Source organism: Doryrhamphus excisus, chromosome 20, assembly GCF_030265055.1.
Source record: "Doryrhamphus excisus isolate RoL2022-K1 chromosome 20, RoL_Dexc_1.0, whole genome shotgun sequence".
Taxonomy (NCBI): Eukaryota; Metazoa; Chordata; class Actinopteri; order Syngnathiformes; family Syngnathidae; genus Doryrhamphus; species Doryrhamphus excisus.
The window spans coordinates 7220112-7244214 of NC_080485.1; the positions used below are offsets into that span (position 1 = coordinate 7220112).

The 24103-nt window shown below is 40.0% G+C and overlaps 2 protein-coding genes across 5 annotated transcripts in view; both read left to right on the top strand.

The window, feature by feature from the left end:
- Positions 1-9180, top strand: part of heatr5b (HEAT repeat containing 5B) — a 155203-nt gene extending 146023 nt beyond the window's left edge. For all 3 annotated transcript variants that reach the window (XM_058058319.1, XM_058058316.1, XM_058058318.1), the window contains 10 exons: positions 835-1014; positions 1083-1317; positions 1552-1764; positions 1960-2087; positions 3455-3599; positions 3685-3957; positions 5265-5489; positions 5587-5738; positions 5846-6059; positions 8756-9180. In XM_058058319.1, coding sequence (XP_057914302.1) covers positions 835-1014; positions 1083-1317; positions 1552-1764; positions 1960-2087; positions 3455-3599; positions 3685-3957; positions 5265-5489; positions 5587-5738; positions 5846-6059; positions 8756-9063 — 2073 coding nt within the window. In that variant the 3' untranslated portion in view covers positions 9064-9180. The remainder of the gene's footprint in view (positions 1-834; positions 1015-1082; positions 1318-1551; positions 1765-1959; positions 2088-3454; positions 3600-3684; positions 3958-5264; positions 5490-5586; positions 5739-5845; positions 6060-8755) is intronic.
- Positions 9181-10378: 1198 nt separating this feature from the next.
- Positions 10379-24103, top strand: part of LOC131107880 (striatin-like) — a 30292-nt gene continuing 16567 nt past the window's right edge. The window contains exons 1-2 of one of the 2 annotated variants that reach the window (XM_058058326.1): positions 10379-10745; positions 23197-23300. In XM_058058326.1, coding sequence (XP_057914309.1) covers positions 10533-10745; positions 23197-23300 — 317 coding nt within the window. In that variant the 5' untranslated portion in view covers positions 10379-10532. The remainder of the gene's footprint in view (positions 10746-23196; positions 23301-24103) is intronic. The other variant, XM_058058325.1, reaches the window with a different exon arrangement.

Here is a 24103-nt window from a genome sequence, read left to right on the forward strand (position 1 = left end):
TTAAGTTTAAAGGAAATAACTTGAAGTCTACCGTTTAGGTCGCTAGCTCTCTAGTTTGCGAGTTAGCATGTGTCTCAAGACCCTGCAGTTGCACAATAAGTTGTAAATAAAAAGAGTATAAATGTGACTATTATTATTTTTCATCTTATTTTGTGAAGAAAAATAAAAAGTAAGATATTTGAGAACAGTGGAATGTTTTATCAGAGCTTTTCTTGTAGAAAATTGGAACCAAAGCAAAGTTTTTTAAATTTTTTAGTTTTTAATAAATGCGTTTTTTTTTGTTTTTTTTTTGAAAACCTGATGTGGCCCAGTCTCACCCAGACCCGAGCTCCAGTGGCCCCCAAGTAAATTGAGTTTAAGACCCCTGTTCTACACCTTATTCATTTTCTATGGCTGGATAGAGTAATGGAGTAAGCGGGTATGCTGGAGCCTATCCCAGCTGTCTTTGGGGCGAGAGGCGGGGTACACCCTGTACTGGTCTCCAGCCAACCTTAGACTATGAAACCATATTGGAGGTTTTTGGAGGCGTTTTAATCACGTTTTTTGTGGGTGGCATAGGTGTGTTAGGTGCAGTAATGAGCTATCTCTTATCTGTTATATCTGTTATCAACGCACAGAAAAGAGAGTCATGCTCTATGTGTTTATGTCAGTTTTTCTTCTGGTCTGTCTTTCCTTTTCCACTTCTTAGTCATTCATAAATAGTATTGTATTTAAATTGTACCAGAAGTGATCTCCTGTGCAATCCACATAAACAATCTTGTGCATGTACAATGTGAGGATATGTGCATCATCTAATGAATTATAATGAACTTTCATTTCTGATTGTGACCACAGGTGTGTAGCACTTGGATTGGCAGTGGTGTCGTAAGTGACCTCAACGACCTGCGGCGAGTCCACAATCTGCTTGTGTCATCACTGGACAAGGTGCAAGCTGGGAAAGGTTCATCCAGTCAGCTATATAGTGAGAGCGCCACCACGATGGAGAAACTGGCTGTGCTGAAAGCATGGGCAGAGGTGAGACAGAAGACCAGATGTATTCGCTTATAATAGAATATAATCATGCACGGGTATTTATTGTGCAGGTTTATGTGGTGGCAATGAAGATAAAGAAAGAGGCAGAGGCCAAGCCTGACAAAGCAGTCCGAAGTGGAGATGAGGAAGAGGATGATCTGGGTGCAGATGTTCTTCCACCTGACAGTCTCATCACTTTAGTGCAGCCTGAGCTGCCCTCGCTGAGTCGGCTGTGGTTGGCCATGCTCCGTGACTACGCTCTGCTCACTCTCCCTGCTGAGTTTTCCAGTCAGCTGCCTCCTGATGGTACGACACCAGACCATGAAATGCTCTTTTCTGTTTGATGCCTGATTCCCATCTTTTCTTTTGTGTTATGTTTTTGTTTTACTTTTGGACTTGCCGTTACTCCAGCTGAATAGTTTCTTTTTTGGCATGTCATTGTCGGCAATACAACAGGCGAAATATACATTTAAAGTGGCTTAATACACAACAATGAAATATTGCTCAAGAAATGTAAAACCTCACTTGATGTGTTTTCAGGTGGAGCGTTTTATACTCCCGAGACGATAGACACAGCAAGGCTCCATTACCGCAGCTCATGGGCTCCTGTCCTGCATGCTGTGGCTTTGTGGTTGAGCAGCACTGGTTTTGGAGCTTGTGAGGAAAAAGAGGCTCCTGCCCTCAACACAGGAGCTTCATCTAGCGCCAAGACCTTTGAGGAGTCTGTCAAAGACAGGATGCATCTAATGTTAGGTATGTACTGTCGATACACAATTTACTGTCAGAGAGGATTTTCTTTTGTTGGTTGCTTGCAATATCCTTAAGGTGACATCACCTTTGTGACTTCATTCATATGGCATGCAGGTGGGGTTATTTAGCGTTCACATTTAAAAATAAAATTGAATTAAAATGTTGTGGAAGGCTTATTTTTGTCCATCTGTCTTTCAGGTGTCAGTATAGAGTTCCTTTGCTTCCCCAGACCCGAGGAACCCATTGAGCATGTCATGTCCTGCCTCCAGGCCTTATCCACTCTGCTAGAGTCTCCCTGTGCGAAGACACATATCGCAGAGGACCAGGTAAAACAAGCAAAACACATGAGTAAGAAAAATGGTGCAATAGCAGCAGGGAGAGGGCTGTACTTTGCTTGTTGGAGCCAGGCAGTCTTTGCAGAGAGCAATGTCAGTCAGTAGTAGATTTTATAGCCTTTTTTCTACGCCTTTAATGGTGTAACAATGACTAGATGCTTGTATGATTTGCAATGTTTCACCGCAGAGATTGTCGTGTTTCTTTTTTAGTTAAATTTTGCGTGTTTTAGCATAGTATCTATTAAGGGTTGACCGATATATCGGCCGATACACGCGTGGGTTCGCCGATGTATTTTTCCACTGAATGATTTGCAACATACGTATTCGTGGTACCCCGCCCCCACTGTTGAATCACAAGTAATAGCGTTAGCTTGCGTTTAACACTTTACTAAGCCCATCACATTTCACTGAGTGATCGCTAGGCATAACAGTTTAAGTCATGGTGTGACAACAAGAAAGCCCAAAAACATCACATACCAACGTAACAGACGAATAAAAGCACTGTCACTAGTTGAGCAGAACAAGAATGAACAACTATGCAACTTTAAATGCGTGTCGTGTTATGTGTGTGCGCTCTCTCCGAGCACGCACACACACACACACACACACACACAGAAGGAATTGGAGCAGCCGTGTCTGCTTATGAGAGGTCTTTATCGTGCACAACACCAACTTTAATGATGAGAGAAATGTTTTATATATCGTACTAAATTGTGTCAGCGTGATGTGTTTGTGTGTGTGGAGGCGGGTGGGGGGGGTGCGCGTCACGCTGCGGAGCAGCAGTCATCACATCGATGCTAGATAAATTTAAACTACGACAGAAATGTTTTGCACATGTTTGAATATTTATTTCTTTTAAAGTTGATAATGCCGTTTAAATGTGTGTTTAAGAAAGCTGAATCCTACTGTGTTCAGTGTTGACATTTCAATAAATATTTGTTATCATGGTCATTTCTTCATGTAAATTGAGGGATCAAAAGCAGTATCGGCCCAAGCAAAATCGGCCATCGGCTAAGGGTGATGGAAAAAATCGGTATCGGCATCGGCCCCCAAAAACCCATATCGGTCGATCCCTAGTGTCTATACACTGTAGCTCTTTCACAGTTGTAGTTCAAGTGACAAATTTGCCAGGATCTCCTCGGTGCAAACATATGATGAATACAACATGGCCATGTGATATTTTGTCCCTTTGCAAGGTGACAAAGGCCACTCGAGGACTCCATCAAAGAATAGCTTAACTCATTATGGGTTAATTGGTTAGGAGGATTTTATGTGTTAAGAAAATAGTTGGAGGGCCACAACAGAAGCTTACTTGATCTTTGTCTTCTGCCATTAAACATGTCACTTTTGTTTTCTAGCTCTTAGCAGTGGAGCTCCTGAATGTACTTCACAGACTGTTGTTGACCCGGGACCCTCCTACTGTCCAGCTCCAAGTTACTGCTGTCGTACAGGAGACCATAAGAGCTGCACTAGACCATCTGCAGCAACAAAAGATCAACAAAGGTCAGAACTATCATATTCTACATCTGTGTTTACTATGCAGAGTCACTACTGTGTTTCTGTAGATAAAATAAGTATTTTTCCACAGGCAAAGAGGAGGAAGGCCAGATTGATTCTCAATCCATCCTCGGGGAAGGAGGACAGACAGGCGAGCTCGTCCCAGGCAGCTCTTTGGTGTTTGCAGCAATGGAGCTGCTGGTTTTTATCCTGGTTCGTCACTTACCACAGCTCAATACACGTGTGAAAGATTCACCGAGCCATGTGCCGATGAGGCCTCAGCGACTACCTGAGGAGGGCGCACGCCTTGTGGCAAACACGGTTTCCATTCTGGCCGAACTGCCCTCGCTCTGCTCTCCTGCTGGTATGGGTTTTTACAACAGGACATGCACTTACACACACACACACACACACACACACACAGCATGAGGCATATCGGATAGAAATTTAAACAAAACAATGTTGTTGTCTCACTAAAAATGCACCGTTTTGTAGTCTTGTATTGCTACAGTCAACATCCTGCCTCACTGAAAAGACTGTATTTTTACTGTATTTTTTTTATGTTGAATAACATTTGTTACAATTTATACATGAAAATGGTTTAATTTTATTTGAACATGCATCAGGTTACAATTGATTTCATCACATAATCAATTCACAGTTCCACATGTCCAAAAGGAGTAGGAAGAAGCAAAGCTTATTAAATCCTACCCCTCCATCTGGTACTTTTACAGTCAGTAACTGTTACATTTGTTCACCTCCTGCCTTTGTGATATAAATCTAAAGTAGTTTTTCAAAATTGTAGTATTTTTTGTAATATTGTTTGTAATTTTTATTTATTTTTAAAAAATTTTGACACATACTGAAGTACGAGGTGATATGACCACATAATGGGTACCATAGTAACCGTCAATATAGTGATAGTATATGTATGTGTATATGTGTATGTATATGTATATATGTATATGTATATATATATACACACACACACACACACACACACACACACACATACATATATATATATATATATATATATATATATATATATATATATATATATATACATATATGTGTGTGTATATATGTATGTGTATGTATGCATGTTTGTGTATGTGTATATATATATATACACTACATATAACGCATCATGACTGGTTCAAGACACAATATCAATATACAGTATTATAGATACAGTATATATATATATATATATATATATATATATATATATATATATATATATATATATATATATATATATATATATATATATATATATATATACATATACACATATATATATATTTGTTTTTTAAATAAAATTAAATACAAATTACAAAATACATTTTTCCCCTCCCCCAAATGTCTTGGACATTTGTAAAAATGTATGTATTCCTCCTAGCTCCGGGATCACAAAGATCTATGTACATACACAAAAATTATTTGTAAGCTGTCACATATTTTTTCCAATAATGAGCCTGCAAAAGCTGACTAATGAAGTCTGATACCTCCATTCCTCAATACAGTGAGTTATTAAATGTAATCAGCGCTCGTCTATATAGAGTCCAGGAGGTGACATTAAAAAAAAAATGAATCGCCCTTGCCTGTCATTGCACAAAATTTGTCATGAGCTTACGTCCTCCATGTTGTCATGGTTTCTGTTCACAGGAAGCATGACCATTCTACCTACAGTGCTCTTCCTAATTACCGGGGTGCTGAGGGAAACTGCTGTCAAGACTGCTGACAACTCGGTACCTACGTCTGTGTCTGCTGCGCTGCAGGGCATCAAGACCATCATCACCTCCCCGCTGGCTCATGTGGATAGCCTGCAGACGCAGTGGACCGCCCTTGTGAGAAGCAGCCTGGCCTCTGTACTTGAGGATTCTCAGCCAGGTTTGTACATACTGCACACACTCATGAAATAATGACCCACTAGGAGAGGACATGCTCTATTTCAGACGTTTGTGGTTTTTTTTTTGTTTTTTTTTAGATGAGTCCAGACCTGACTTGGATGAGATCAGCATGTTGACGGCAATTACACTATTCCTGCTGTCTGCCAGTAATGAACTTGTAGGGGTGACTGTCCTGCAGAAGGGCTGCATGGAGCGTTTCCGTAATGCCCTCAACTCCAGTGATCCTTGGGTAAGTGCCTGAAACGAAGAAGCTTCCTTTGGAACATTGTAAATCATGGATGTGGCTTCTTCACTTTCCTCATTTTCCACTCTTCCACTTTTGTTGCTGTACTACAGGTTCAGGCACGGTGTTACCAGTTGCTGCTGTCAGTGTTTCAGCATTCCAGCCGTCCCCTTTCCACCCCGTACATTCACACTCTTGCTCCCCTCATGGTGGAGAAACTGAAGGCAGTGGAGTGCAGTCGGCCAAAAACTACTGCAGAGCTGCAGGCTGTGCAGGAGGGCATCAAGGTTCTAGAGAATCTGGTCGGTATGGGTGAGGAGCAGAACCGTAAGTATCTCTTTGCTTAATGGGTCACTAATGTGCTGTATTGTTTCCATTTAAGTGTTAACCTTCAGGAAAGGGGATCTCTTCAAGCAGGGGTCTCAAACACACGGCCCGCGGGCCAAATGTGGCCCGCCGGACACTAGTTTGAGGCCCCCGCCTTGATATGAAAGTTTAATGTTAGTGCGGCCCGCGCAAGTTTGATATGGATGCTGTATGGTATCATGTACCCAGAAAAAATTATTACGTTTGATTAATGTTCATGTTAAAGGTTAAATAACTGTTAATAGTTATCCTCCCTATCTGTGTGGAAGTGGTAAGTTTTTGGCTATTTAAGTTTAAGGGAAATAACTTGAAGGCTACCGTTTAGGTCGCTAGCTCTCTAGTTTGCGAGTTAGCATGTGTCTCAAGACCCTGCAGTTGCGCAATATGTTGTAAATGAAAAGAGTATAAATGTGACTATAGTCGTGTTTTGTCATGTCTACAGGGCTCTAATAATGCTTTGTTCATTTTAATCTGAAAAAAATAATTTGTCTACCCACCAACTATATGTGGTTTCTTAAGTTTTTATTATTTGCCGTTTTATTATTATTATTATTATATTTATTTATTTATTACTGGTTGATGTGGAATGTGGAATGTTTTATCAGAGCTTTTCTTGTAGAAAATTGGAACCAAAGCGAAGTTTTAAATTTTTTTTTGTTTTTAATAAATGCGTTTTTTTTTTTTTTGGAAAGCCTGATGCGGCCCAGCCTCACCCAGACCCTAGCTCCAGTGGCCCCCAAGTAAATTGAGTTTGAGACCCCTGTCTTAAAGTATTTAGTTCAGTGTCTGTAGATGTGCACGAGATCAGCACAAAAGAGCGTCAGACACTATTTGTAGAATGCCAGCTCCAGTTTACCGGCAATGTTGTTCTTGTTGGTTCTATTAATATTCCTTTTTTAATGTCCCCTGAAAAGTCCATTACATAGCTGCACAGAACATTTAGATTTTAATAATACCATTTGCTGACTATCCAGCACACACTAAAGTACAGCTACAGCATCAGATATTTTATATATACAGGTAAGGGCCAGAAAATTAGAATATTTTCATAAACTTGATTTATTTCAGTCATTGTGTTCAAAAGGTATAACTTTTACATTATATTTAATCATTGCACACAGACTGATGCATTTCAAATGTTTATTTCTTTAATTTTGATGATTATAGGTGGCAACAAATGAAAATCCGAAATTCCGTGGGTCAGAAAATTAGAATATTGTGAAAGGGTTCAATTTTGAAGACACCTGGTGTCCTGCAAAGGGCTTTAAATGGTCTCTCAGTCCAGTTCTGAAGCTTACACAAACATGGGGAAGACTTCAGATTTGACAGCTGTCCAAAAGGCAACCATTGACACATTGCACAAGGAGGGCAAGACTCAAAAGGTTATTGCTGAAAAGGTTGGCTGTTCTCAAACCTCTGTGTCCAAACACATTAATGGAGAGGCAAAGGGAAGGAAAAACTGTGGTAGGAAAAAGTGTACAAGCGATAGGAATCACCGCGCCCTGGTGAAAATTGTGAAAAAAAACCCATTCAAAAATGTGGGGGAGATTCACAAGGACTGGACTGCTGCAGGAGTCAGTGCTTCAAGATCCACCACCAAGAGACGCATGAAAGACATGGGTTTCAACTGCCGCATACCTCGTGTCAAGCCTCTTTTGAACAAGAAACAGCGCGAAAAGCGTCTCACCTGGGCTAAGGAAAAAAAGAGCTGGACTGCTGCTGAGTGGTCCAAAGTTATGTTTTCTGATGAAAGCAAATTTTGCATTTCCTTTGGAAATCGAGGTCCCAGAGTCTGGAGGAAGAGAGTAGAGGCACAGGATCCACGTTGCTTGAAGTCTAGTGTGAAGTTTCCACCATCAGTGATGGTTTGGGGTGCCATGTCATCTGCTGGTGTCGGTCCACTCTGTTTCCTGAGATCCAAGGTCAACGCAGCCGTCTACCAGCAAGTTTTAGAGCACTTCATGCTTCCTGCTGCTGACCTGCTTTATGGAGATGGGGATTTTACGTTCCAACAGGACTTGGCGCCTGCACACAGCGCCAAATCTACCAGTGCCTGGTTTAAGGACCATGATATTTCTGTTCTCAATTGGCCAGCCAACTCGCCTGACCTTAGCCCCATCGAAAATCTGTGGGGTATTGTTAAGAGGAAGATGCAGAATGCCAGACCCAAAAATGCAGAAGAGCTGAAGGCCACTATCAAAGCAACCTGGGCTCTCATAACACCTGAGCAGTGCCAGAAACTGATCGACTCCATGCCACGCCGCATTAATGCAGTCATTGAGGCAAAAGGAGCTCCAACCAAGTATTGAGTACTGTACATTCTCATATTTTTCACGTTCATACTTTTCAGTTGGCCAACATTTCTAAAAATCCTTTTTTTGTATTGGCCTTAGGTAATATTCTAATTTTCTGACCCACGGAATTTCGGATTTTCATTTGTTGCCACCTATAATCATCAAAATTAAAGAAATAAACATTTGAAATGCATCAGTCTGTGTGCAATGATTAAATATAATGTAAAAGTTATACCTTTTGAACACAATGACTGAAATAAATCAAGTTTATGAAAATATTCTAATTTTCTGGCCCTTACCTGTACATAAATCACCCTTTTCTGAATTGCCAAGCAACTAACGCACCTTTAAAATGTTTTATAGGTGTGCAGTTAGTGGCTCTCCTTGTTCCAACTCTCATCTCCTACCTTTTGGATGAAAATGCCATTCCCTCTGCCTCCCAAGCCTCCAAAGGCTTGCATGACTTTGCCCTTCAGAACTTAATGCGTATCGGCCCTCTATATCCAGCTGCCTTCAAGATGGTAATTGGTGCTGCACCAGAGCTTAAAACCCGTCTGGAATCTGCTGTTCGGGCGAACCAGGCCAGCAGCAAAGCCAAAGATGCAGCACGGCAAGCTCAGCCAACAATCCAAGCTGCACCAACCATCAAACTCAAGACAAGCTTCTTCTAAAACCTTCAAATGCTCTTTGCACTCTGACCGACTGCATTAATGTCTCTTTTAAGTTTGCTTTGATTTATGTCCACAAGTACCAATTTAACCATAAACACAGAATGTCTGTAACAAGTAGAGTGTCTTGAATGTACTGGATCCATCTTCACTGAAAAGGTTCTCCCTGTACAATTTGTTGTACATTATCATGGTGCAGGTGTATACTATGAAGTACTTTCCCCCCATACTCAATTCTGTTTGCCCTTTTTTCCCCATCACCTCAAGCCTTACAGTAATATTTTTTTTCCATTTGACTTTGTTGTTAAATTCTGTGCATTCCAATGCCATGTTTTATTTGATTGATTGGGGGTTTTAGGCTTAAATTGACTTAGAGCACTGCACATTGTAACAGAATGTTAAAGAAGACTATTGTGATCATTTTGGGCCCTTTGTATTGAGTTCTGTGCTCCTATAGAGCAGCTACACACCCGCACAAAAATCTTTCTAGATCATCCAGACTCTGCACCTATTCCATGGATTTACAGAATGGTCTGTTTTCATGTAGTCCTGCAATAGACCACCTCCTGGCACGTCCACTCCGCTGTGATTGATCCCACTTGCAAGACAAAACAGTGCAGCAGTGTGGGGAGGAGAACAGGCCTACAGCATGCACCCGGGCATGCCCATAAGGAAGGCTAACTCAAACTGAGCGTTCAGAGCCATCCCAAACTTCTTCCAGGGCTCACTAACGTCATTGTCTGAAACGTTGTCCTTGTTTAACAAGAATACAACATTCTAAAAACATTTACAGGTCACAAAAGTGGAAAAAGTATAAGGCTATTCTGTAATTTAGTTTTTTTTTATGAATTAGCTCCTATGCTTAATTTGATAGAAGTAATTTATCCTTCTTGGTTAATACAGTTCATTTAATTATGGCTGAAAATTTGTACCGCAGTTGGAAAATGTTTTCAAAACTACAATATAGTAGTTGAAAAATGATGATATATGATGATGAGTAGTTTATACATGGGTATTGTCCCTTGAGGGCAATCAAGACAGGTATAGATTATTACTCAGTTATTGCATTCACATGTAAATAAAGTTGCATTGACCTCATCTTCATGTTGCCTCACTGATTTTTCTACATCATTAGTTGATAGTTGTATATTGAGGCTGATTCCACATGTGTTAAGTGATGGATTTTGCTGGTGCAATGACACAATAATATACAATGTACTGAGGATCATTCTCCGTGCTTCTTTGCTGGTGTAATGTAATAAAAATGAGTCTGACCCCCACCCACCCATCCAGCGTGTGGGCGTGGCCTCTGCACTGACGTCATTAGATGACAGCTAGCTGTCAGAAAGTGAGTTCATTCCCCGGACTCAAGAAGACGGTACGCTGTCGAGAGCTTTTACCCCCCTTAATGCTTGCATTTATCGACCAGAAACAGTGAGCCAAGAGGACAATTCATTTCACGGAGCCCGGCCATGGACGAACAGGCGGGCCCCGGCGTGTTCTTCAACAATAATAACAACTCGGTCTTACCAGGCGCTGGTAAAGGACCGCTGCCTGATGGCGACGTAGGGGAGGCGGCTCGGGCGCAGTACAGTATCCCGGGGATCTTACACTTCCTGCAGCACGAATGGGCCCGATTCGAAGTAGAGCGAGCACAATGGGATGTGGAGCGTGCCGAGTTACAGGTGAGAAGCACCGCATTTTATTCTTTTATGATTCTTTTCTTGTGACATTATAGGGGCACGGCGTTATTGCTTTACAGTGTCTTGTGAAGTGATTGTTCTCGTTGCTAGACTAGCTAGTTAGCATTAGCTCCGGAGCTAAAGGCTATTATAGCGCCCCCTTGACCCGACAGCACGACGACGGTTTTATTGCTTTTACTCTGACCGAAATCACACTGAATGTGCTTGTTTACGTTCTTGTTTTATTTTTTATTAAAATTGACAGGACCAAACAGTGTATATATTTCTAAATCAGCTTGCAAAGTAATATAGAGTTGTTAGCTAGCCTGCTGTGTACAACAACCACGGCTAACTTGACTGGGCGCTGGATCATGTGTGGAACATTTTAATGTGACACTTAGTTTTTTGTTGATGGTAAGGAAATATCGAGAAGAATCCCGACTAAACCGACTGTAACTCGAATGATATGTTTGATTATTGTTTGTGATAATAACTGTCGCCTCCAAAAGCGCCCATAGCAGAGCACCGTGTCACGATGTACTGTATTGTTATGGAATGTATCATATGGTAGCTGTTGCCACTCCCCAGGCTTTAAGGTTAAAGCTTTCAAATGCATTCGTCTACTGTTTGTCACGCCTGATTGTTAATATGTAGGCACATTTCTCACAGCTTTTTGATGTGGCGAATTGTGGTAATGCGACAAATGTTTACACGTTGTTGCTTTTTTAATGTGGTACTACTTTATGATACCACTACTGCACTTTCTTTTCTGGCTGCTTTGGATAGCGACTTATAATGAATTGCATATACATAGAACCTTAATTTGAACACAGAGCATAAGCAGACCACATCATCTACTTCCAGCAGGAGGTTGGCCAGAATTACAGGTTCCATTTCATGATTTAATTATGTCTCCATGCCGAAGATTTTGTTAGTTTTGTACTTCCTTGGAGGATGAGGTTTTCTCTTTGCTTTATACTCTTTTGCTTCATTTTTGCTGATTTTTTGTTTCATTTTATTTCTACAATTTGACAAGAAGCTGAGTGCATAGCAGCCAAGGGTAGCATCAGGTTTTCCCAGACTTTCTCAACTCAGGAACTCAATCAGAGATTATTTTTCCTTAATAAAAAACAAAACATAAAGTACAGTCGTCCCTTGCCTTATAGCGGTTCAATTATCGCTCCCTCGCGGTACAGTGGTGTGAAAAAGTGTTTAGCCCCTTTCTGATTTATTTTTTTTGCACGTTTGTTACATTTAAATGTTTCCGCTCATCAAAAAATGTAAACATTAGTCATTGACAACATAGCCGAAGACAAAATGTACACCAAAAGATCCTCAAAAGCTAGAAATCATGTTGAAGACAAAAAGTACACCAAAAGATCCTGAAAAGCTAGACATCATGTTGAGATCTAAAGTCATTTTGGAACAAATGAGAAGGAAAGTAACTGAGATCTGCCATTCTGGAAAATGTTATTAATCCATTTCTACAGCTTTGGGATCTCCAACAAACTAGCCATTATCTGTAAATGTTTAAAACATGGGACAGGTGCTGAACCTTCCCAGGATGGGCTGGCCAACCAATATTGCCCCTAGAGCAGGGGTCTCAAACTCAATTTACTTGGGGGCCACTGGAGCTCGGGTCTGGGTGAGACTGGGCCGCATCAGGTTTTCCAAAAAAAAAAAAAGACATTTATTAAAAACAAAAAAAATTAAAAAACTTTGCTTTGGTTCCAATTTTCTACAAGAAAAGCTCTAATAAAACATTCCACTGTTCTCAAATATCTTACTTTTTTATTTTTCTACACAAAATAAGATGAAAAATAAATAAACAAATCAAGAATAAAGAAAATCAATCAGTAATAAATAAATAAATATAATAATAATAATAAAACGGCAAATAATAAAAACTTAAGAAAGCACATATAGTTGGTGGGTAGACAAATTATTTTTTTCAGATTAAAATGAACAAAGCATTATTAGAGCCCTGTAGACATGACAAAACACGACTATAGTCACATTTATACTCTTTTTATTTACAACATATTGCGCAACTGCAGGGTCTTGAGAGACATGCTAACTCGCAAACTAGAGAGCTAGCGACCTAAACGGTAGCCTTCAAGTTATTTCCTTTAAACTTAAATAGCCAAAAACTTACCACTTCCACACGATAGGGAGGATAACTATTAACAGTTATTTAACCTTTTAACATGTACATTAATCAAACGTAATAATTTTTTCTGGGTACATGATACCATACAGCATCCATATCAATCTTGTGCGGGCCGTACTAACATTAAACTTTCATATCAAGGCGGGGGCCTCAAACTAGGGGCCGCGCATTTGAGACCCCTGCCCTAGAGTGTAGGGACGACTCAAAAGACCCCACAACATCATCCAAAGAACTGCAGGCCTCACTTGCCTCAGTTCAGGTCAATATTCAGGATCCATAAGAAAGACACTAGACAACAATGACCTGCATGGCAGAGTTCAAAGATGAACATTAAGGCTTTTCCCAATTTTACCAGTAATCTTGATGATGCCCAAGACCTTTGGGAAAATACAGGAGCAAGTAGTAGTGATATACTACATTAAAATCGTGTAACAGGAAGTCACCTAATTGATTTAATAGCTTTCAGTACTGTGCTCTCGCAATCAGTGACCCAATAAAAATTGACCCACATTAGGTGCCAGCCTTAAGTATGAGAAACCCTGGTTGTATAGATTGCCAGTAAATATTCTGGCCATGATCATAGATTTCAACTGTCAGTGTGGCCAGTGTTTTGAACCTTCTGTTGGTCTGCAGCAACAACTCTGGCAAAGCATAGTGAGGTTGCTAAATGGCTTGTTTGTGGCGGCAAACTGCTGCACAATCAATTTTTGGCTCAGCTTTGGTTGGTATCTTTCCCCAAAGACTGGTTGATGCTCTGAATGTTATTTAAATGTCGGGTTAGTGCAGTGCAGCATACCAGACTTATCTCTTGTTTATAGTAAACATTTTGAATTGCTGTGTGGTATTATTCTGGGTTTGTTTCCCATTCATTTGTCTGTTTTTTGTATCATTTATCCAGGAAATTATGGGTAAATCACAGTGCTGTCTAGTTGGGTTTATTTCTCAATTATTTTCTGTCATGCCCTCCTAGGGGACAGAACTGTTTTAATGTCTTCTTGATTTGAAATACTGATGAATAAGTATGTATTTATTTATCTGTACTGTACCAACAGAACTCGAAACTGAAACCAGAAAAATGCAACAAATTACACGTTGAGTACAATAGATTTGTATGTATTTGCACTTCTACACTAACTAATTGACAACTCACTGCCTTTTTAGCCCTACAATATGTTTTATAACAGGTCTATACATGGTTCTTTCATTGAACAAAAGACCTAATCTCATTTCCATGCCAACGTGCCATTTACGTCTCCATATGGCCACACCTTTACCATTTCTCATCTGCTCTCTGAATCACAGGCAGAGAAGTATTCCCAGGAATTGTATTGAATGCAATTTCTAGTGCGTTCTATTATTTGTGAAGTTTGTGAAATATAACTCTGAAGGAGCAATTGCTATACGCTTTGTCACGCTGCCGCTCTCACTAAGCTGTCAACCGCTGGGAAACACTGAATGTAAATAAGTGTTTATTTCTGTGCAACCCGCCACAAATAAATGCATAGGCTACGGGATCACTGCGGGGACACATGACATGGCCACAGCTTTAAGCATCGCATGCTAGTGAGTTACTAGTTGGCACAGAGTGGGGGGAAAAAGACAGAAACCAAAAACTTACCACTTCCACACCAAATGGGAGAAAAACTTTTTTTCACTCTACCATGTCATACATGCCATGGATGACTTCACGCCCTGTTAAGATCATGTCATGTCATGTCATATTGTGATTTAGCGAGGGACAACTGTATGTGTGATGCACGTGCATAATGCAAATTAGATGATTACACCTTCTTGCGATTGTAGTCCTGTGGGAAACGCCACGTAATTAAAAATGTAGATGATACTTCTATAATATATATGTAATTTATCATCGGTAATTTGTAATGTATTCTGTGAAATTACTCTTAAATGAAATTTACTCTTAATGGGACAGACAAATAGTAGGAATTTATCATTTTTTTGTTATTGGTTGTTTCAACATTAAATCAAGGACATTTGACTACACGTCTTATTTTGCTGTTTGGGCATAAGACAAACCCCACAGCTCACAAGAATGTTGTCCAGCAAGCCTGTTAGGTCCCACTAAGAGCCACTCCCGTGTATGTGGGCAGCCCTGAAACCATACTGTACATCTCAGCTACTCAACTTGTTGTGTTGATGCTTTGTAATGCAGAGGCTTGTGTCTGTTAAGATTCAACTCTCAAGTCGAGTGGTCATAGATAATCAATACATTGTCTTGGTCAAGTTCTTTTGTTCATTCGTGCCTGTGAAAGTTTGCAGCTCTTTGACGTTGTTGTTAGTAGACCTATAATGATGGATCATCTCCACTAGAACGCGATTTCTGACAAATTGATTTTGCCATGAAGTCAGTCATTTGAGGGCTAAGCGGGTTAAGAGGCTAAGTGGGTTCCCTCATCAAGTATCCGTTGATGAGAGACCCCATGCTTAGGATATTAGGATACCTCAATGGGCGACACTTTTTAGAACGTGTAGCATAACTCTAGTCCACCTAACACAATTAGTTGGTGTTTAAATAATACAATTTAAATCGAAAACATTTGCTTTGCTTGTATTCACACTGTCAACCATGATTTAAACCGGTGTTCAGACACACAAACAGGAAGTGAGACTTTCAAAGGTTCAAAAGGTTTCAAAATAAGGCTCTTATGAAATATTCTCAACAGTTAGCGACAAATCAAAAAATTGTTTTAAATGAAGGTGTGGGAAGCACTGATATTTTATTCTTGGTGAACTTGACAAGACACTGATTATTTTAATCAGCACTTGCCCGGGAACCGCCAGCATCTTACTACTAGCTGATGAGTGATAATACATGAGCTGTGCTATAATTTATTCTGTAATATGTCAGGAAGGGGGTTGGAAATACCCAGGAAGTACGTGTATTGATTGTGATTTTAAGTGCTGACACATTTTTTTAATGGTAGTTCATAATGGAGTGGATATCTGTGAGGAATATTAAGGATGCTGACAGAATGACACAAGTGCACCAAGGGTACTGTATAAATAATAATAAAAAAAAAAAAAGATTACCTCTCGGGTGAAAATGTCTTGTGTGAATTGGAAAGCTCTAGATTTTGGCCAAATCAATCACACCTAACTTAAAAAAAAAAGACCAAGAGTGTCCTTGTCAATATTGTAGTATTTTCTTAAACACATCATTCATCACCTTGATGTCCTGTCTCAGTCTCAAGGCAGAAAACAAGTTATGTCCGAGATGGGACAGCCCTTAGATCAGGGGTCTCAAACTCAATTTACTTGGGGGCCACTGGAGCTAGGGTCTGGGTGAGACTGGGCCACATCAGGTTTTCCCAAAAAAAAAAAAAAAAAAACACATTCATTAAAAGCAAAAAAATATACAAACTTTTTCAGTGCTTTGGTTCCGATTTTCTGCAATAAAAGCGCTGATAAAACATTCCACTGTTCTCTGTGAATATGTTAATTTTTATTTTTCTCCACAAAATAAGATGAAAAATAAACAAATCAAGAATAAAGAAAATCAATCAATCAGTAATAAATAAATATAATAATAATAATAATAATAATAAAACAGCAAATAATAAAAACTTAAGAAACCACATATAGTTGGTGGGTAGACAAATTATTTTTTTCAGATTAAAATTAACAAAGCATTATTAGAGCCCTGTAGACATGACAAAACACGACTATAGTCACATTTATACTTTTTTTATTTACAACATATTGCGCAACTGCAGGGTCTTGAGACACATGCTAACTCGCAAACTAGAAAGCTAGCGACCTAAACGGTACCCTTGAAGTTATTTCCTTTAAACTTAAATAGCCAAAAACTTACCACTTCCACACGGATAGGGAGGATAACTATTAACAGTTATTTAACCTTTAACATGAACATTAATCAAACGTAATAATTTTTCTGGGTACATGATACCATACAGAATCCATATCAAACTTGCGCGGGCCGCACCAACATTAAACTTTCATATCAAGGCGGGGGCCTCAAACTAGTGTCCTTCTTGTAATGGGGGAATCCCTGCTCCATGCTATATCCCCTTGCCCGAAGAATCTGTCTGCTGCCATAATTTGACACCCCGCAGAAGGCTGAAGGTGGCTCAGAGTGTAAGTTGGCGCTGTGTGGGTGCAGTCTGAAACATGGACGCACTCGGAAACGTCTATCTTATTCCAAAAAGAAAAACTCACATGAACAATAGCGTGTGTTTTGTAGTTGTAATTTGTCAGCAACAACTACATTTAGCTGCTGGAGAAGCTTGGTATTAGCCTGCCTTGGTAAGATGACTTATTACTGTGTTCTTATGTTGACTTGCACTAAAAAAAAAAAGTCAGGGGCCAATTTGGCTGGATAGCGCAGGAAAAAGACACTCTGTGCCAAGCTCAAACATACACGCTCACTTACTGCGGCATTCAGAAATTCAGAAATGGCTTGTCACTGTCATTCCTCACTCAATATTTTGTCCACTCCCCAAGCTGTAGTTATTTTTACTTTTCTTGCATGTACACCAGCTTGGGAAAATACAACAAAAGCTCAATTTCAGGACTTGCGAAGATCACAAGACTGAATACTCACATTCTTTCTCATAAACTCATAGTTATACCAAGCTGGTCATTAGAGGTACCACAAAGTCACTGTTGCAGTCTTTGACAAATAGCCACTCTGTCCAGATAACAGCATGTCCTATAAAATGTTCTTTTTAAAGTCTGGGCTTCTGAGCTGAACTACTCCCGCTAGTCACAGTTTTGTAGTTTAAAAAGAAAGATTTCATTTCCTTGTCCAGGGTTACGAGTAACAACAACGAAAATTCTCAGGTCTTCTAATGCTGAAATAGGAGGTGTAATGTAGAGTTGAAGGTATGTACTGCTATGTCTTAATGTCCAGTGAAGCTGTTTGACATGCCTGAAAGCCAGTCCAGATAGTGATGGGCTTTTCTAGCCTACAGAGCCACACCCACTCAGAAGAGGCCAAAGGGCAGCAGCTGCTTCCGTGTTCGTACTCTCTGAGGTTGGCTCTCTAACAGCTTCATTTGGGCCAATTGACTTCATTGGTTAACATACACGCATGTAGCTTCAATCAGCTATTCAGAAAGCAAAAGAAAATTGCGCGACCATGTAGAGACAGAAATGAGCCGCACTCCCAATATAATGGTAAGGGAAATGCTGCAGTATGCAATTTAGTAAAGAGAGTACATGCATCCATTGTAACAAAGACAGGCCTAAGAAACTACAGTATTAGGATGCTGATACACGTACACAAGAAAACATGGCTTTGAATCTTCCTTTTGTTGTAATCCAGAGTATTTCACGGTATTGTTTTGTTTCCTTTTATACCCATTGTAACATGTAAGGAGGTGGATAATCCTCTGTCGACCAATCAGTGAACAGCGGCGTGCTCAGTTCCTCAGTATTGAAGGCCACCGCTGCTGTCAGCATCCCAAACAAAGGAATAGTAAAAAGTGGAAAGTCATGATCAGCATTCTTAATCATACTTTATTCAGTTGGGTAGTGAAATGTGCATTTATCATTCCCTGTGTGGCAGAATGTATTTTCAAGTATTGGCCAAAGCAAGCCATCGCAATGCAGATTTTTAAAGTTTCCTTTGACAACATAACCACAAAAACCAAAGCAGAAGTCATTTGCACATTAAAATGTTATCAACTACAGGAAATAACTTGTTATCATTCAGTCCGATCTGCCTACTATTGACCCATATTGGCATGTAGTGTCTTCTTCCTCTAATGTAGTCTAATCTAATCACAAGTTGAAATGACCACAATTGCTCCCAGTGTATCAAAGGCACACAGCACTTGGCTCACCATCGAATTAGAAAGAGTACATGTAAACTGGGTCTTAACATAGAAGTGTGAAATGGAGAAACCGACAGTTTGTAACCTGAGTGAAGGATGATGCACTGCATTTGTGCCACTTTAAAGCATTGCAGTGCAGAGCTGACTTGAGTAGTGTGATGGCACAGTGTAAAACAAAGCTCAACTGGGAAGCTGTGACTCAAAGAAAACAGCATGTCTATGAAACACGAGGACAAAGGCAGCGGTTTGACTGAAAATTAATACAAAATCCGTACAAACTCCAGTGCACCTCACAACCACGCTGTATTTTAAGAAGTTGAGCTCCAGGTCTTAGCACAGCTATTTCTCATCTTAACACAAGGCTATCAAAATGCATGAGTATTCAATGCTGCAGTTTGTTTGATGGCGACAAGGCACAGTGTAAACCTCACACATGCCATCAGTGTTAGCGCTCTCTCAATCTGAGATTGTGTGACTCTTGAGCTCTTGTATGGAAGCCAGTTCCTAAATTCCCCACAATAATACTGATGAATTTCTAAGTAGTAGTAATTGTACTGTTAAGTAACATGAATACAAATGATAACCCACCCCAAGGAAACAACCATGCTTGAGCCTCTCTGAATTTGTTTTTACTAGTGGTATTATTGATAGCGCCCCTACACCTGTCTGGCCCCTGTAGTTTGGCTTCTTTTTACCCTTTTATCCACCAGTTTAATGGCATGTGTGGAATGTACTTGGCAAGTTATCAGGTTGACCATCATGTTGCTGGTGGGGTCATGGTGGGTCGCTGAGTTAACTGCGCTCATCAGGAGAATGAGTGTTTGCTTTGCAAATATGTGATTTACACCAGCTAGTCTCAAAGGTGCACCATGTGTGGAAGCACCGAGGCTGTATGAGTATTGTCATACATTCCTGTGGAAAAGTCTGCATTTCACTGCGTAGAATGTTTCCAGATCAACCAATGGACTCTTTGTATTGGAGATCTGGAACCATATTTTAATTATAGTAATATGGATGTGTATAATCCACTTACATTGGTCTCTCATCTTTTTTTCCTTGTTCATTTTAGTTAACTAAGACTGTAAAAATGACATGACACATTTTCTTACCTTGGCTTTCGCAAAATTGTGTGTCTTATGTTTGTTGTCCTCTGTAGCCATTACCCCATCACTACTCTCTCCTTTTCCTGTCTCTGAAAAGCCCCACACTCTAGATCAGGGGTCAGCAACCTGCGGCTCCAGAGCCGCATGTGGCTCTTCATCCTCTTTGTTGTGGCTCCCTTTGCGATGCTTGAATATTTTTTAACACCCGAGTGGGGAAAATACACATCTTTTGTAATGAGTTTTAAAAAATCCAACTTTGTCTGAGACCATGAATGCATCCTGACTGAGTTCTGACTGCTATTCAGTTCAGTATATGAAGGAAAATAAGTAATACTTTCCCGGAGCTATTTGACAATTCTCAAAACTAAATTAGAGATCATTTAAAAACAGCGACATGGGAACTTGTTTGCACCAGAGTAAATAAATCAGGTAAGTTTACAGTAGTTTTTATTTAGTTTTTTATTTATGTACGTTTATCTCCAATACTAGCAAGAGTACTCCAACTCGTCTTTTCTTATCTGAACTACTTTGATACCCCCAAATTCCCTCTAATGTTGTTTTAAACATACTATATGTTTTGCGGCTCCAGTTTATTTTTCTTTAGTGTGCGAGGGGGTAAAATGGCTCTTTTCATAGTAAAGGTTGCCGACCCCTGCTCTAGATGGACGCCCTGTTCTACATGTCCCTCACTCGGACACACTGAGGAGCTCTTATCCCGTAGCCCAATAATGCACTCAGTGTGAGGCCAGGATTAAAAGCTTCCTGTGTCTCTTTACAGCCTTAGTTGACTCATTACATTCCTCCCAAGGTTAATGTTTGATCGGGGGTATAGATGATGAGCCAGAGATTCACAGAGCTTCAGTCTTCTCAGTGTCTGCCACCACAGAAGTCCCGGGGTCTCCGGTCCAGTGCGTCAGGTGGATAAGGAAGTGAACAGTAGATATCAGGTGTGACTCTCTTTGGAATCATGTCTGGGAGTTGAAAGAGAGTTGGTGGAAAGGAACTGCGTAATTATCTAAATTAAGAATTTGTGTGGTTGAACACATCAGTTTCTTGTGCTATATTTTCAACTCCATGAGGCATTGGTCTTGACTGATATTAGATTTGAAGCCTGAGGATGTTATTTTTGGAGACAATATTCATAAGCTACAGTCAGTATTATTCAAACAACACTTACAACATGTGCCTCATCTCTCTCACCAGCATGCACTTATAAGGGCCCTATGATTTCCATGTTACTAATAGTTGCAAATGGAAACCACTGTTAAACGTGAACTCTGGCGGAAATTGACATTATGTGAATGAAATGGTGTGGTAAGTTTTTGGCATCTTAAGTTTAGAAGAAATAAATTAGAGATTATTTGGCGAGCTTTCTAACTTACTAGCTAGCCACTGTGTTGAGTCCCTGCAGCATAAGAGTTGTGTGATGAAATGTAAACAACCGGCATTGTAAATGTAACTATAGGGGTGTTATTTTGTGTCTACAGGGCTCTAAAATGTTTAATAAAACATATTTAGAAAGTTTAACTGTGCTCTCACTATGAAAATACAACATTTATTAACATTGAATCCTATATCACAGTATTTTATCATGGTCTGATCTGGACCAATTGACCGTGATAAACGAGGGATGATGGAATTTGGGATGAGATTTTATTAGACCCGAACTTATTTCCAAACTTATTTCCATAGAAAAGTTCAACACAGGGGGATTGTATGATTGATTCAGTACTTTGTTGACATTAATTATTTAACTGTGAATGATTTCAACTGAACTCATAAATAAAATGTGCTCTAGGGGCCTTTTAACGCATTTGTAGCTGTTTTTCTAGCTGCCTTTACACTAGTGTGCCTTGATTTATGTGGAAAGCCAGACACATTGTGAACATTGCTAACATTGTTGTCGGTGCAGGGTGCATTTGAACGGATTCAACGCATTGTCAAGTCAGGGATGATGATGAATAAGTCATTAATCACAGCAGACATGACAGATAGATTTGATTTTGAAAATCATCAGTAGTTGACATGCATGGAAAATGTTTATTTGTCATTATTTTACAGCCAATAACTGTCACTGAGTGAGTGAACAGTCCAGTGGTAAGTTAGTTTGCAGAGGAACCGCACGGTTAGAGTGCTGCCTTCAATCTGAGCCAGACTGAAATGCAGTCATGACTCATTGTTGCAGGCTGCAGCAGCTCCGCTTGGTATCCGTGTGAACTTGTCGTCCAGCCCACTCAAACTCACACCATCCTCTGCTTTAGATTCCAATGCAGGAATTCCATTTTCATTCCCTCTGGGACATTAACAACAAAAAAAGGGATGCGTCCCCATCTTATTTTTGCTCCTTTCTACCAATTTGTCTGCCATAGTTAATCCAAAGTAAGCATTGCATTTTGTTAGTATGTCATCATTCTTTACCGGAGTGTAGAGCTGCTCCAAAGTCAAATAAAAATAAATCCTTGTGGAAGTAAAACAAGTCACACTGCACACTGGTGATGAGTGATGAATTGCATGGAAAAATGAACAATTATTGTTAACAATCATTGTCATGTTTACAATCGATGCTGCTGATATTGATCAGAGTAACTCCAAGCTGGTGTGCCACAGATGACGTCTGCATGTATGCAGCTCAACTTCCATTAATTCATGTTATTTTGTTTGTTGAGACTAAATCAAGTCCTCTGCTAGTTGCGGTCAAGTAGTTCCCTTTATTTTTGCCTCAGTTGATTCAAGATGCAATTATTCAACTATCAACTTGACACAGTCAATTCATTGTATCAATTATTAATTGAACCATAGCCAAGTATACCCATACCGAGCAGGGTTTTCGCTACATGTAATTGATGGTGGTGCAGCGCCACAACAAAATAAAGCCTCCACACTGTAAAAATGAGTGAAAACAATGTTAAGTAATGTATTGTATGAACGGGTATACAGTGTTGTGAAAAAGTGTTATATTGTGTGTGTGTGTGTGTGTGTGTGTGTGTGTGTGTGTGTGTGTGTAATGCTGACTCAAAACTGAGTTCGTCAACAGCTGCTGCCTGTTAAAAAGATGATTTTCTGGAGGAGGGAGCTGTTATAGCGTAGGACAGCGAGTAGGTTCGATTAAAATAGAAGGGAACACATTTACTTATTGTTTCCCATCCTGCCACGCATATTGATTTGACATCGTCCTATTTCAGTCTCCACAAAAGTAGTTTTTCTCTGATGTGCTGTACCCTTGTGGAGGTTCACATCAGGTCTTTGTTCCAAGAAACTGCACATCTATCACAGGATACCAGCAAACCAACCAAATGTCTATTTATAAAAGCGATGGATGTGTTTCTTCTCTTCCTCTAAAATGCCACCTATTTTTGCATTTTCAGGCTCAAATTGCCTTCCTACAAGGGGAGAGGAAGGGCCAGGAGAATCTGAAGAAAGACCTTGTGAGGAGGATCAAAATGTTGGAGTATGCGCTGAAGCAAGAGAGGTGAGTGCCATAACGCCTACTGCTGCTGCAACCCTCCTACAAACTCATAAACCTCTGCAAGTTGCTTACAACCATGGTTTACACAATTTCCTTGCTGCAAAAAAATGCCTCTTTGCCCAGAGAAATGCGGAAAAGGTAGAGTGGAAGTGGTTCTCACAGGTCAATAAATCAACTGTTGGACCTGTGGGTGTGTTTCATTCAGTAATGCTATCATTTCATGAGAAAATCCCCTACAGTGTCTCAGCTGATGTCAGCAGAAGCTGGTAGTGGTGTGACATTCTCCCGGGTCGAGTTGAGTGACGTCTCAGGGAATATGTGTCTGCAAGATGGTCAGAATGAGGACGAGAATGTATTATTTTTTCTTTAGGCAAAACAAGGTCACTGCCATAGCTTTCTTTCTTGAGAAATCCAAAGATTTATATTCTTAAGTGTACCGGCCTGTCACCATCTTACTTGGTCCTTGCGTGTAAAACAGTTTTTACTCCTCCACCTAGACATTCTCACACATTAGGGGTGTCACAAGGTCTTGAAAGATTAAAATATGACAAGATTTCTCATTCAAAAAGAATAAAACTGTTTTATGGGCACTAATAATAATAAATTATTAATTCATTCATTTTCTACCACTTATCCTCACAAGGGTCGCGTGGGTGCTGGAGCCTATCCCAGCTGTTGAAATGCGGAGTACACCCTGGACTGGTCGGCAGCCAATCACAGGGCACATATAGACAAACAACCATTCACACTCACACCATTGGACAATTTGGAATTTTTGGAATGTGGGAGGAAACCAGAGTACCTGG